We start from the raw sequence: 16,487 nt of genomic DNA on the forward strand, positions 1-16,487 counted from the left end.
CGTGACGGTTTAGTGCATCCTGTCGAATATTTTCTAGCGCCCTTTTTCGACTATACACAATTACTTTCTGTACTTCGAGTTTTCCATTCGAATTGATTATTTCTTTTTCGAATTCCTTCGGTGCTACAAGTTCACCCAGATTGATTTCCCCACTTTCAATTTTTCCTTTTATTTTTTTTGAAAGTTCCTTTGCGCTGCGCTCAAATGGTAAGGTGATGTGACCATAATAACGCTTTTTGCAGCGTCTCACACGCTTTGGGATATCTCTTCCTGATATCACGACATTAGTATTGAATTTGTCGACATTTATTCCTTGCAATTTCGCATATTCCTTTAAGATCTGACCCCCCTTTTTACTTATTTTACCATCGTTTCCAGTAACATTATATTTTCTTCCCATCTCCGACCAGTTTATATGCGTATTTTCTTCCAATGTACGTATTTCAGACAGACAATCTGTTCTTTCAAAATTGTAGGCGTCGAGACAACCAACCGGATTCTTTTTTACTTGAGTACCGCTTTCCTCGGAGATTATACTTTGAGCAACACGATTTGCTGCAGTGGACATTTTCTCAAAATATGTTGCCTTAACACGACGGTCATGGTGAGCGAAAGAATCTCCGATTGCTAATAATCGATTGTCGTCATCTTTAATTAACTGGTCACGTATTCGCCTTCTAGCGTTTTTCATTGTTTCATTAGTGGAGTTTGATTTCTGATAAACCGCCTGTAAATAAATGGAATTCGAATATTGATTAACATACAGTTTGAAATGTAAAGATTATAAATCCGATACATATCTTTCAATTCATATCGTCTCATCATGATAAGCTGTAATAGAACCGAACAGTTTCAATACATTAACTCTTCTGTGATATCGAGGAGTGTTGCAATTAAGATTATACATGTATGCAGAACTCCAAACTTTGCAATGCATTGCCCGATTATTTAGAAGTGAGCGCTGTAGAGTGTATAAATTTCATTTTATCAGCCCATAGTGAACAAAATGGACTTTCCCGCCGGAAATAAGTTAAAAAGAAAGATGTAGCTTTTAGGTGAAAACTATTAGCACTCGGGAGTCTACTTGAACTAAAGCGACTGCGGTTGATAATAGGATTAACGTGCTGTATAATAAACATTGTTGCAGCAATTCTGAAATTCGGGTGCGTATTTTTTCTACTAACGAAATAGGCGTTGCACCAGCCCAGCCATATATACCAATCAGCATGCAAAAACTGCAATGCAATAGACAACAAAAGACAACAATTTGTTAATTGGTTTTGTTTACGGTATATATAACTCTGTAAAATGGATATAAACAATTAAACATTGAAATATTGAAGAAATAAAATTACCTTGATAGCATCTTCAATTGGCTCTTCATACGATTTCTCAAAAATGGGCTTTGCTGATTCGATGATTCTTTTTGCAGCCTTTCTTGCAGCCGTTTTCTGTTTGTTACGGGGCGGTTTCGCATTGGTAATTTCTTTGAGAACCTCTCTACACACAGTGGAAGCAGATGATAGTCCTTTGTCTTTTTTGCTGACATGGAGACAACTAATATGACCGTCACGAGACTTGCAAGTAATAAATCCCTTAAGAGTATGGGATTCCTTTATATTTTGCGGAAGCTGGACCCAGCATTCATGAGAGAAATACTGTAAAAATTCTTCTTTTTCACCGTTTTGATTTTTATGAAGCCAGTACTGTCTGTCTTTGAGCACAAGTTCGATCCGTTTTATTTCTCTCGGAAAAGTATAAGAATCCTTGAATTTCAAATTTCGTAAATCTTTCGTGATATTATTATATAGATTGGATCTTTCACCGGCTGTCAAATGCGAGTTATGACGAGATTTTGACTCACGTGAATGGAGAAAATGTTTGTCTTTTGTCACTCTAGCTGCTAAAACTTTGACAAAATTACAGTAATCCATGATCGAGCATGTACCATGTTTTTAACGCAAAGCCTAAGTCAGAGAACATTAAATCTAAAAACACATTTGTTTGTGGTTTATGTAAGTTGTATTTCCCGCCAAATAGCTGTTGCCGACCAACTCGCAACAATTTCAATTTTCCCTCGTTTTTAATTTCGGAGTTTTATATTTTGAATGGAGTTTTGTTTACAGGATATAACAAATATTTTGGACAAATACAAATAGTTACTTCAATATTATTAAGTGAAAATATTCTAAAGATTTGTAGAAGGATAAAAAATGGCTAATTCGTAAACAAAATCCATTCCTGTATCTCATTGCCGTTCAATCACAGCGCTTATAATTTCTAAGAAATCTCATATATTATTAATTTGCTTATGCGAGATACTGTAAATAATTCCTTTAATGCGTAGTAGTTGTATCAAATTTAAAGTTGTAGGTAATACAACAAATATAATTGTCTTGTGAACTTTTATTCTGTCTGAACTATACGCATCACATGTGAACAGCAAGCCTATGTGTATAATGATTGACGTCATCCTTCCTAGCAGTGTTTCACTGTTGTACTATTTTTAGCATACGTCAAAATCTTTTACTGAAACCTACGCCCACCATTAATGATATGAATAAACATATAACGGAAAACGATGGCTAACATATCAACCTAATAGCAGAGTATGGTCATCTTCAGGTAGTTATTCCATTTTACAAAAATGTGTATACATGATATAGGTCAGTCGGTTTTTGGTACAAAAAAATCGTAAAAGTTGACCTAGCAGACCAAATAGACAGACCCAAGCTATAACCATATACTTTTCAGTTAGATACTAACCTATAGTAAGCCATGTTAATATTCATGTATGTAAGTTTTTAGTGGTGGGCGTGGATTTTGTCGATTCTATTCGGATTTATAGGTAAAGTAATTAGCAAATTACGGGAAAAGTAGTGGGCCAATCCGAAATTTTATTTCACAGTTCTCTTCAGCACATGTTGACCTTTCATATTGGCACTGGTTTTTTAAACAAATGATAATTCATAGTAGAAAAAATTTAACATTAATTTCCCTGGAATAACAACACATCGAATGGGCTGTACTGCAGCGTGCAGCATTAACTGATTTGTGGAGTTCAATCCTCAAATCAAAATAAATTAAGATCAGAAGCTAATAATGCAGTAGTAACTAATGCTGCAGATAATTTGATAAAAAAGATTTATGGTAGTAAATATAAAATTCCATTAGACTTTGAATTGATGAATAATAATGCACCTTTATATAAATATGCTATACAAGAATATATCATATTCGAAATAACATTTGCACCTGTAAATGAAATAGTATTATCGAGTGTAATAACATATATGGGTTATAAATTATCGAATATATGTTTAGAATATGATACAGTAACTAATGAAATTATTGCTAGCATAATTCAAACTCAATACAACCAAGGATTTTCATTATTGTATGCTTATATTGATAAGTTTAAAACTAACTATTAATGCAAATGATGAAATTATTAATGAGAATATTCACTTTCCAAGAAGATCTATTAAAGGTATATTAATATTTTTTACCATTGCAACATATTCTAATGGTGCAATAAATGTTGATAATTATTATAATCCTGAAATATAAAAAGTAGAAATAACAATTGAAGGTATAGCAAATAAAATATCTTGTCCAGGAATGAGAATGATCGATCAGTGGCCAGAAATTAGAAAATATTTTATGAATGAAAAAATAAAATCATCTGAAAATTGTAATATTAATCAAATTGATTTTTATACCAGCAATAGATATGCATTATGGTTAGATTTTAGAACAACTAAAGATAATTTATTACATTACTGGGAAAAATTACAAAATACAAAAGATGGAATACGATTATGCATGAAAAAGAAAAAAGGAGACAACAATTTCAAAATGCATATTTATATTATATCTGATGCGCAATTAAATATTATAAATTCTCAATTAGATAGTATTCAATATTAAGAATATAAAGTTAAAATGAACGATATATAAATGAGGAATAAAAAAAACTCCTTATAAGAAAATTATATTATAACCCTGAGAGTTCGGTTGCTTCATCTTCTGTGAAAAATATATGGCACCAAGTAAAACAAGATAAATTAGATAAGATTATCCCACACAATTTAGTTAAATATAAAGATATAAATGAAATTATGTTAGAACAAACAACATATACAACACATAAAAAATTGTTAGTAAATATAAAACTCGTAAAACTATGGTAAGTTATGTAGATCAACAGTGGCAATTGCGCAAGGAGATTTAATTGATATGAAAAATGTTAAGAAAGATAATGATGATTATTGGTGGATATTAAATAAAATTGATATTTTTAGTCGTTATGTATGGGGTTTCCCACTTTACAGAAAAGATGCTGCACAAAAATCATTAGTTTAAAAAAAATTTCTTTCAGGTGATAAACTAAAACCAGAAAAAATACAATTTGATGATGGAAAAGAATTTGATAATTCATTAGTTCATGAACTCTTAGATTATCATAATATTAAATATTTTTCAACAAAATCGGATAAAAAAGCAGCAGTTGTTGAACGATTTTATAAAACATTAAGAACTAGAATGTGGAAATATTATACAGCAAATAATACTTTTAAATGGATTGATGTTTTACCAAAATTGATAGAAAGTTATAATAATTCTTATCATTCTTCTATTGGAATGAAACCTATTGATGCTAGAAAACCTGAAAATGCTGAAATTATTTGGAATGATTTATATGGGGCAGTTCTTATAGATGATTTGGTGAACCTAAATTTAAAGTTGGTCGGAATGTAAGAATTTCTAAGTATAAAAAGATATTTGATAAAGGATACGATCGTAATTCTACTAGAGAAATATATAAATTAAAAAAGGTAATAGCAACAAAACCATATGTCTATAAATTAGAAGATTTAGATGGTGAAGAAGTTGATGGGTATTTTTATGAAGAAGAATTAAGTTTAACTACTGAAAATCGAGACCAGGAATATGAAATTGAAAAAGTACTAAAACAAAAACTGTTAAAAGAAAGAAATATTCATTAGTAAAATGGGTTGGATGGCCAGATAAATTTAATGAATGGATATTATCAAGTAAAATGAAAAATATATAAATGAATTAGGAATTATTTATATTTGAGCCTCATAATATGTTAAATTCTGGTGTAACAAATTGTGGAAAAACTGGAGTTATAACATTTTCAAATATTGAAAGTAAAAATTGTTCTACAATAAACGAGCGAGGCGAAAGAATTGAAGGAATTAACTGTGAAGAAAAAACCGAGAACTCAAAAACAAATTGAATGGTCTGGGCAATTAGCAATTAAATCGATTATGGTATTGTTATTTCTACTCCTTCTGACAATAGAATATTTGATAAATATTTATATTTTACTAGTGGATTTGTAATTGTATTCATTTTGATTGGATAAAGTTGGTATAAAAAATAAAATAAAATTTATGATATTAATAATTCTGAAACTACAACTGTTGAAATTCCAAAGTTCGCTATAAAAAAAGGATTGAAATTTTAGAAAAAAGCAAAAAAAAATTAATTCATTGATCAATATTTCTATTTTGTATCAATTAAATTTCTCACTACTTTTGTCTATCTATGAGGAGCAATTAAATTGTCCAGATAAGTCATTTCGGGTTCTTAATATTTAATTAAGATATTCAATCTATTTAATCAACAACTTCTAAATCATGATGCCCGTCTTCATTTTTTCCATGGTAAATTATTTTAAATCCTTCTAAAATTTTTAATTCCTCTGTACTCAATGAAACCCATTTATCAGGTAAAAATACTTTAAATTCTCACGTTGTACTAACATTACAGTAACTTAAATTGCCTGATACTTTCTCTCCATATTTAATTTATGTCTTTTCTAATTTCAATATTTATGTTCAATTTCTTTTGTAACATCGACTTACTTTTTTATTTCTAATTGTTTTTTGCTGGTTTTATTCTGTTATTTATTGTCGCTAAGAATACCTTTCTATCTCCCATTTATTAGAAAAAAAAAATTACTTGTGGTGATGACTGGTGTGTCGTCCTCTCGTCCTCTGATCTGAACCCGTGATATTCCAATTACTCATGTTACCAAAAGGCGTCAATAGATAACTTTTGAACTGATCAAATTTGTAAATCAAGTTCGCTGAGTTGCAGGTCTAGAATATTCGTTCGACTACATCCAGAAAATTCAGCTTCAGAGAAAAAAAGGGACAGAAAAGTATCAGGTGATTATCGATAGCCTACTACGAAACACACAGTTGACAAAACGTGTTAGGCCTGTGCCTGTTGGTGCGTACTGGGACAACAATATACCGGTTGGTCAGTTGGTCATCCTTATTATTGAGACGACGCAATTTACCGAGATGAACCGAGATGACATGAAAAATAACATATTTATTTATTCCTTATCGATTTTAACGCTTGAAATCATATATCAGCATTAAATACCTGCTGGAGTCATATTTTACAAAATTTGTCGGATATTTTTGTAGAAAGATCTCTTTTCACTTTACCGAGATGAGGTCGTCAATCAATCTAATTCAATGAAATTTATTGCAGACCGAGATGACGTATTTGAAGTACGATAAGCCTACCATGCCTACGTACTACAAACATAACTTTTTCCCTCTCGTCGGCCCTTCACTGATGTACTATAACTGGTACCATTATCACATGGATAGGATTTGGTCATGACTAGTCTAAAGTGTAATTCAGTTTATGCATTATTCACTCGATATTGTTATAACAATACGGTGAAGTATTCACTCGCAGAACGACTAATTGATTTGAACCCTGTGATTACATTTTGCTAAGGCCTTGTCTGACCTGCTGACATTTTTATTCAAGCCTAGATCCAAAACCTTCGTGTGGTCACGACTTGTATAGGCCTACCAGAAATCATGATGTAGGCCTGTAAATTTTGCTGTACGTAGGTTTGGTATACCGATTTCTCCTTGACTGATAAGTGTACTATGGTGACTGTAGGGCCATAGCGAAAATTTTCCTGTACGCAAATCGGGGCGCCAGAACGCCAGAAACGCCAAAACGAAAAAACGTCCAATTTTCTCTTTTCTCGCCCCCGCCAAAACAACGAAAAACATCGAAATTTCTCTGAAAGTTCGTTTTGGCGCGCCAAATCGGAGAATATTTCTTTTTGGCGCCCCCGCCAATACGAACTTTCGTTTTGGCGCCCCCAGCTTAAGGGAAATTGCATTTTGGCTAGTAAAAGGATTGGAACCGTGTCTACTCCAGATGCTGACATACAAATTATGTACATACGCATACGTACTCGTGCACGGAACGCTTGGTTGGACACCGTTTGGTCTTGTATCCTTTTACGTAGTAAAGACCAAGTTGCTCAACGGTCGATTCTGTTGTTGATCTTGTTGATGATCTTAACAGATTCCTCTAGTTGATGATATTGTTAGGGAGTTTTTTGCAGATGGGTACACTAATGCAGAAATGAGGATTACCATGTTACTTAACTTTGGAATAACTATTAGGTACGTACGTATCTATGTAAATTCGAATTCTCCCATACATTACAATTTAGTTGATAATCGGTGAAATATTTTGTGATTCACATTTACTTATTGATCACTAAAATTCCATGGCCTACATTAAAATGGTCTAAGAATAGATTTTAATTGTCTGCAGCTACGTATGGGCACTACCATTTTTATTTAATATTACTCCTTATAGTGATATAATATATTAGTCCAGTCGACAAACCGTCTTGTTTATTTTCAACTTTCAGTGAACACCACCTCAAACGACAATTGAATAGGTTAGGTTTGAAGTGATGCTTATAACTGATAGAAATTGAAAATACGTCTTTTGGGTTTGAGATTATGTTCTCTGGTTGAGCTGGCTGACAGCAGATGTTGCGTGGGATATCGTGCTATATGTCACAACGTCTCCGTCAACGCTACGTAATAAGAGCCCCTACGTAAGATGTATAATCGGGTGGCTCCCTACACGGTTAATTCCTGACATGATAAATGAAGGCGCTAAAAAAAATTAATTTCTCGAAAAATCTTTTTTGGCCAAATTGAAGAATTATCAGTTTTGTTACTCCTGACAAAAAGAACTTTCGAATCGGCCAGCATACGTATAAATATGTATTTGATTGATGTAAGACCTTTAAGATGAGATCTGGATCACTTCACTCATTTGTTATATTATTGTTTACTTCTAGGTCTCTAGTTTCCAATATTCTTCAGAATTTAGACTTCGAAGGAGTACAGAATAGGACCCATGGAGTTTTAAGGCGACGACGTTACTTTAACAAGGGTCCCAATTATCGTGTCCATCTCGATGGTTTTGACAAGCTCAAGCCTTTTGGTTTCCCGATTCATGGGTGTATAGATGGGTAAACATAATATATAATTTATATATGCTTAAAGATATTATTTCCACATATCAACAGCAGAATAGTAAATACGTAAACGATAGTAAATAATGAGATGTGTCGTTTACAATCTGGCTTTTTCCAGAACTGCTTTCTTGGATGCTTAGAATTTGGTTTGTCGAATATGTACATAAACACAGTCTATATTTAAAAGATTTTCCCGACGAATCCTTTGGTTAAGAGTTGGAAATACTAATAATGACCCAGAGGTGGTTGCGTGGTACTTTTTAGATTTCGTTCAGGACATTGAAGGTAGATAGAATAGTCATACATAGATACACAATATGCCGAAATTATATGTGCCTGGGATAAATTATCTGTTATCAATCGTCGGTTAAGATGATACTCTAACAGTCATCTTTATACCTTCATTCAGCAGTTCCTCGTTGCATCCGTATGGACGCTGGAAGCGAAAATGGCAGAATTGCTGCGATTCAGAAGGCCTTTAGAGCAGAATATGACGACGAAACGCGCGTTCTTGTGGGTAGATCTACGAGGAGTCATTAATATAGGTAGATTTGGACAATCTCCATTTCTGGGCTAGTACCAACTTGAGATATTTTAAAACTCACCAATTGTTTTATTTTTCTTTGTTTTAAGAGCATTGAACGATGGTGGCGAAGTCTTCGAAATGAAGTTGTCCAGTTTTGGATAACATATTTAAAGATATGGAGGAAAATGGAAGTCTATGTACCGTGGACGTTGTGCACATGTAGGTTTAATACCGGCCTTTAAAGCGTTTGGCGATCCACGCAGTAATTCCCCTTTCTCCAATATTTTTCAGCCAAACCTTAAGATACTGTTTTTTTTGATTTGATAAATGCCGATCTTCAGGATTTCGTGCAGGAGTGGAATACACATGTCATCAGGCCTCAACGAAATGTGGATGTTCCACCCGGAAAACCTGATCTATTATACTTCTCGCCGGATTATTACGGTACGAAATACGCCGTATAAAAATGAGCATAGGTTTCTAAGTTTCCGATGTTTTTATCACTACTTGATAATACGAAATAATATTTTCAGGCACGATAGACTAAAAATTTCCAGTGGACTGTGGACTACTTCAGCAAATTCGAGAGGAATTTTGTTGTAAGCTGAATGAATTGAGAGGCTGTGATCCGGACTTTTCAGCAATGTTTGATCTTTTAACGTGGCAGGGACAACAATCAGGACCGACATCAACCCCAGAAGCCGCTTCTTTGCTTGACTGGCTATTAACTCAATTCTGAGAGCATACACGTTAGACTCATTTTTATACGTATCTGTCCTGCAGGGTGTATGTGTTGTCTGTTCTAGTGTATTTCGAAGATTCAAATATATCTATGATATGATGTAATTGTAAATTTTCATGATTATATGATTGTAATTTTTCATGGATTTCATGCGACTGTTTGGGCTTAGTAATACATCATACTAACACTACCCATGTTTTAATTCGATATCCGGCCCCATCTCAAGTAGGTGTCTCAGAAATAGAATGCATGTACCATCAATGTATATGGAGAATTATCTGCGAAAGCGTAGTCCAGTATCCGCTATTCTTAAGATACTTCAGAATAAAATTGCGTATGGTTCATAAAGATGTATTTTTGATTAAATTCATTATGAGAAAGTTCTATGAAGCGGTTGTTAAAGAAGTTGTCTAATGGAAAAGTCACATATCTCTCATCCTCGCATACCTGGGGTCCGGTATCGCTCCACAAACTCGTTTCTACCAGCCCCCTGGCCTCATGACGCGTGATTTCATTACTGGCTGAAATACCTCCTTGTACGCTGATTAGTCCATTTAACGGGAATACACCAGAAGTCTATAATGTCGTTTGCTTCAAGCGCTGTGATTGGAACAGCGGATTCTGGTCGGCTAGTAACGACTCCAACGACTCGTGAGGTCAAGGGGTTCGGGGAACACGGCTTTAGCTTAGTGAATTCGATTCCCACGACAGGTGAAGATGCATACATTGGAACCTCGTTACAACGAACTTCTGGGGACCAGAAAAGTTTGTTCGTTTTAACCGATATTTCGTCATATCCTGTGTGAAATCAATCGAATTGTCTGATGTGGGACACAATTTTGTATATGTTATATCCGAAGAATCGTTGTATCCCAGTTAGTTATAACGAGGTTCCACATGTATCTCTATATGAAAAAGCAATTTTGACAGTTTATAATTCAATCGTGTTCGAATACGTGCCAATGACACTTTCGGACTACGTAATCATTTGCAGCTCATTGAAAGTGAGACACCATGAAAGAACGAAAACGCAACGAAGTGAAGATATTTGAATATTTCAATCGAAATATCAAAGTTTCTCTTAAAAGCCTTAAAACATTATCCACGACTTAATACAATATATCAATATATACTTAAAGATGATTGTCTTACAATTTCGAGACAAAACATAACTTGACAGTAGAAAAGTGGCGGCCCCAAATCCCCCTGTTTTCAATACAAACAAAAAACGTATTTGGTCATGATTGATGCCCTGATTTGAAACGACATATATAAGGAGCAAGTTTAACAGCTCTCGGTAAGGTTTGACTCGAGAGTTAAGTCGGTTTATTTTCAATATTTCCAATGTTTTAACTCGAGAGTCAAACTTAACCGAGAACTGTAGAACCTGGTCTAAATGCACTGCATAAATAATTACTTCTATAGTTAATAAGATCGTCACTAAGTAATTCTATGAAAAAAGAAACGACATCAGGGCTGGCAATATTAGAAATAAACACAGCACTTTTGGCCTGAACAAAAGAACTTAAACACGTTTTGATAAAACTTTGAACATATGGAACTTACGTGGATTACGTCATTTCGTTTCTAGAATAATGTTATGCGACGTCCATAACCAAAACATTGCTCTGCAGAATATTATCGAATTCCTGTTTCAGTTCGACGTTTTCGTCATATGTTTCTGGTAACTCCAATATCTGGGCACATGTTCGAGCAACTGGAGCTCGTTGGAGACCTTCTACCTTAGTATAATAACGCTTTAGATTTATAACATAACGCTTTAGGACTTAGACGGGGAATCTAGTCAGACGGTAGTCGCACAGCCTGGGATCCTGGTTTCGTCCTCCTTTTACCTGCAACGTCCTGTAATGTCCAAGAAGACCAAAAACACGACGATATATAATAGTCGTTCTTTATTATTGAGAGTCCAAAACCAGAATGAATATTATAGTCTTATTATGTCGATTACAAATATTATTTATAAGATAATGGCCCACATGATATAGGTTTCAAAACAAAAACTAATCTGCCTAAAAGATATACACTGTACTACTAGTTTAGTACAAATATTGCTTAACTCAAGTTATACGGTTTGCTTACCTGTAATGTCCAAGAAGACCAAAAACACGATGATATATAATAGTCGTTCTTTATTATTGAGAGTCCAAAACCAGAATGATCCAAAACGGTCTATGCTGGACCTTCTCGGTTTTGGCTCCGCCTTCTTGGACCAGGCAAACGATTGGTGGGTAGAAACCAAGCTACAGTGGTGTTTACATAGGTGAAAGTTTGCCTAATAGTTTGGTCCACTAATGGACTGATTTTTGTTTGAAGTAGTTTCCTTTAACTCTAATAAAAACACACTCGAGTCAGATGTCACTTTCTATCGGAGTTGTATTGTAAACAAAGACGAGTCAGCTCTGCTTGAGTATGACTGTTTTGATTTACTAAATAGTTGATATTCAAAAAGTCAGATAATATGAAATTGAATATGATGTATGAAATGGTTATTTCATACTGATAAAAGTGATGCCCAATATGTGATATAAATCTTCAATAAAACAGGAGAAATCGTAAATAATAATTTAGTGTTGTTACATCCTCCCCCACTACGTTCAGCAGGCTTTCGTCCCCGAAAGCAAAAAGAGAATCCAAACCATCTAAAAGAGCACCAAGAATTATATCACATAAAGGAATACGCTTACAAAGTCAAAAAGTACATCAGATAAAAAAATAAACAAATACGTTAAATGTAAAGCTATGTAGATACCTCATGCTCAGGAAAATACAAGTATTCGAGAAAAATATACATGTATGTTATAAGTAAAGGGCAAAATCATGATATACCTAAATGATAATAACTCGATACAATGCAATACACTAAAATTATAATACTTAGGTATTGTGAACATCTACTTAGGTCAATGCAATAGATAATACATGATAAGACAAGATGAACGGAAAATAAGTAGATATCTGATATGATAAGCATATTATGATATAATATTAATAATTAATAATATGATTGAATGAATAATAAGGCTCTAGATTGCTACACATCCCAATCCCAATAATGATATATATACACCGGTCATGCATATATATATATACACCGGTCATGCATATATATATATATATATATATATATATATATATATTTTGACATTACCCGAGATACGCGCCTGCATCTTAAAACCGACATAGGGGGTTTTGATTTGAGGCCCAGTTATGCGTCGTATACATATATATACATATATGACGCATTCTCGAATATGACCCATTTCAAAATGGCGCAAGGATATCACCATCACTGACGCGGAGGGCTATACTTGAAGATCGCATCAGTATTCATTTCCGACAAGATTTAACAGAAATTAGCCAAAATTCAGTACAATGATAATAATAAATTATTTTTTCATTTTACTACATTACAAAATTATTTTCACAATCAAAATATGTTTTATTTATCGGTTTTATGTGTTTTTAAAGAAGACTTCGAGATTTTCGTGGTGGTTTAAATTGAGGGCCCGACTGTCTCTGTGATCAGTGAAGCAAGGGCTTTATGCTTGACATTCACGGTCTTGTTAGTTAACCGAAGTAATAGTAGACATTTCCGATTGAATCACACGTAGACGTAGCGCATTCGTCTAGATAATATTGGCTTGTGCGATAAGTGATGTTGTAACATATTCAACGAAAACATTCTACATGATCTACTCAAAAGAAGACTTCAATCCATTCGGAATACGCAGATGTACCAGCATACACGTGAAAACGAATACGAAAGAAAGTATGATAATTATTTCTGCACTTCGATTTCATAGACATGGACATCTTTTATGTACTTGCATTTCCGATTTCAAAATTCAAATCCCTTGTTTATCTTCGTGTAGTGGATATCAAAAGGGATGCAGCCAATACATGAACCACCTGTTCTATTTCATATTTTCAGCTTCATGATATTTTGATCTTAAAATTGGGATTCATCCTGTTATTCATTTGATTGGTAGATATCATTTGATTTGTTGGATTTGGTGTCCCTTACAAACCTACCAAGGTTTGATTTTGATATCGGTTGTTGTGTGATTGTGTCGGGCAATTTTGAGATTGAAAGTTGATTAACTATATATTTATCTCACGCCTATACGGCCTACCAAGGTTGAACTCAAGCGTTAGTCGAAAACTCACGCCCCCATGTACTTTACGGTAAATGATCGCAAAAAAGTTCCGTCATGTTTGGAAACAGGTATCATTTCTAGCCTAAAATAAGACATGAATCATAAAATGTGGCCAACATGTGGTGTACTGCAGAATAGCATGATTATTGCTTCTTTTGCTCTACATATTCCTTATAACAAATGTTCTTCTAGTAAAACAATACAACTAAAACAGGTATGCAGATCTTCCTGCTCAATTATAATTGTTCACAGACCTAAGTTTGTCCATTTGAAAAAAAAAAAATAGAATATTTATGCTTAAATTGAATATCTTCAAAAGCGAAAATCCATTGATGATTATAGGACTCCTGAACTGACCCACAGTCAAGTATATATGTATATATATATTTAAATATATATATGAGCTCGAATAATGTACAGAAATCATGTCAGTTCACTCAAGGTGAATACCGGTATACACAATGATTCCTAGAACATAATTATCCATTTGAGTGCAACACTTTTTCACAAGAATTTCTCCAAAAATTAAAGAAAATCCATTTGGGTAAAAAAACCAATGGCTCCTAGTATATAATGACGCACGGAAACATATCTGTTCATGCTCAAAAATGTATAAATAGGTAGATCTATCCTCAGAACCGGAATCTCTCGTCGAAGTTAACTGAAAAACAAGTTTGAGACCTAACTGTTCGCCAATATACAACTTCTAATTATAATAATTAATGGGTCCTTAGGTAGAGTAAGTATAACTCGATCAGCGATAGATTCATAAAGGAATTTCTTTACGGTAGGAAATGAAAATGTTTTATGAGAGCCAGCGTCGTTTATCTATCACGTGATCTAACACGTGTCTTATCACTTGTTGAACTCCGCCCACTGAGTAACCTCGTGGCGATTAAGTCCGTCTGAGTTTCCTAGACGCATACGTTTTATTTCAATCGTGGCAGTTAGAATTGTGGTCCTCGATCATTCGTTTATACACAGGCTAATAGTACTAATCCTTTCCTAATTAAGGATTCGAATCCAATCGCGTTGACATACAGTTCTTGGTTTTCGTGGCGCAACTATTTTGCCCGGTCGATCATCCATTCAAGAGATGTCTGCCATCTGACATCGATTATGATGTGGCTTTTATTCATATTGGCTGTAACGGCAAACCTAGTTCGGTGTTTTATTCTCACGGAGCAAGGGGTATCATAAATGTATGTTTGTTTTAAGTTTGTGAAAGGCCGATTTACATATAAATTTCATTCTAAAAAAAGTACAATTGGATAATAATAATCGGCCATAATCCATCACAATAACGACGGATCGTTCTGAGCAGGTATATTAGGTATTTGATCAACCTGAACTAAAGTCTGATTTCCAGCAGATGCAATTTACCGACAAAATCGGCAATCCCCAAGGATGGTGTTAAATCGATGTATGACTGTATGTTAATTTGATATGAGTATATAATAAATGACTCTCACAATCAAATGACTCGTTGTATAACTAATATGTATATACATACATTTTTACCCCAACGTCAGCCAATTTTGAAATGAGTATCTTATTATTCAAAGCCTATTCAAGATGAGTATATCAAATAACTGATCACATAGGATGACTCGTGATCTAGTATGAGTACACTAAATAAGTACACTTAACTCGTACTACACTGACTCCTAACATTGAATGACTCGTTGTATATGTAACAGGCCTACTTATACATATTTTCCCCAAAAACCAACATAAACCTAATTGGATTGAGTATATAACGTATAAAACGACTCAGGATCACTCGTCGTATATCTACTACATATATTTCTCCCATATTCATCATTGGCAAACTTGACCCACGTTCATCCATGGATGTATAAACTAGCGGGGTCGACCTTTACGCTCAGCAAACGGAAAAACAAGGTATCACCTTTTTAGCCCAAGGTGAGCCAATTGATGAGTAGATTTAATGAATCTTCGCACAGGGTGACTGGTATACCTACTATATATAAATCTCCCCGAGCCCGCGTCAGTCTATTTGAAATGTATCTATATCAATTTGAAGTGTCTATATCTAAACTATAAGAGACAAACAGCGAAACATTGTCACGGGTTGACGTCGTCTGTGCGCTTTGGTTGGTGAAGGACCGGTGTTAAAATATCCATGAAATACCCGACAATGTGTTATCCAGTTTCTCCCGTGCAGTACAGGGGTTCACAAAATATCTTAGGAAAATGGACTCAAATGTTTTTCCAATTAATTAATTCGATTTAAAAGAAACATAAAAAGTAAATTCATCCAAATCAAGTGAAATCTTCAAATCAAATAAATGGGACCATATTTTATAGCAAAATAATCAACTTAACTCAATCATGATATAACACAGGACGGGTACATAGCTTGGCCGCGTGTATGTCTAGGGTAGCATTTTGCCGATACGATAATAGATATATTTATTGACCGCATAAAATGACTGCGTTTTGTCACTACGCGCAAGCTGATTAAAAAACATTTACAGAAAGATTTGGTGAGCGCCGGCTGTTGCTTGGTTACAGTATAGTGTGCTTGACCAGACACAGGGTGGTGACCCAAAGTCACCTCGTGCCAGTCACACAGACCAGGACTGAAATTGGTAAATCTCTGACCGCTTGGTTTAAACAGTGATTTTATTATCTACACATTACTATATATAATATAATAGA

The 16,487-nt window shown here is 34.2% G+C and overlaps 1 protein-coding gene across 2 annotated transcripts; it reads left to right on the plus strand.

Annotated features, from left to right (window-relative positions):
- The first annotated feature begins 6,614 nt into the window (after nt 1-6,614).
- Nucleotides 6,615-9,834, plus strand: LOC141907484 (uncharacterized). 2 transcript variants are annotated; one of them, XM_074797140.1, is made up of 7 exons: nt 6,615-7,927; nt 8,177-8,350; nt 8,544-8,641; nt 8,766-8,901; nt 8,990-9,101; nt 9,174-9,326; nt 9,416-9,834. In XM_074797140.1, exons 1-4 carry the CDS (start codon nt 7,860-7,862, stop codon nt 8,894-8,896), a joined length of 471 nt encoding a protein of 156 aa, XP_074653241.1. In that variant the 5' UTR covers nt 6,615-7,859; the 3' UTR covers nt 8,897-8,901; nt 8,990-9,101; nt 9,174-9,326; nt 9,416-9,834. The 2 variants fall into 2 exon arrangements, with proteins under 2 accessions (XP_074653241.1, XP_074653242.1); XM_074797141.1 differs by having other exon boundaries at nt 9,224-9,326.
- The last annotated feature ends 6,653 nt before the right edge of the window (nt 9,835-16,487 follow it).

Source organism: Tubulanus polymorphus, chromosome 6 (genome assembly GCF_964204645.1).
Source record: "Tubulanus polymorphus chromosome 6, tnTubPoly1.2, whole genome shotgun sequence".
NCBI classification, from domain to species: Eukaryota; Metazoa; Nemertea; class Palaeonemertea; order Tubulaniformes; family Tubulanidae; genus Tubulanus; species Tubulanus polymorphus.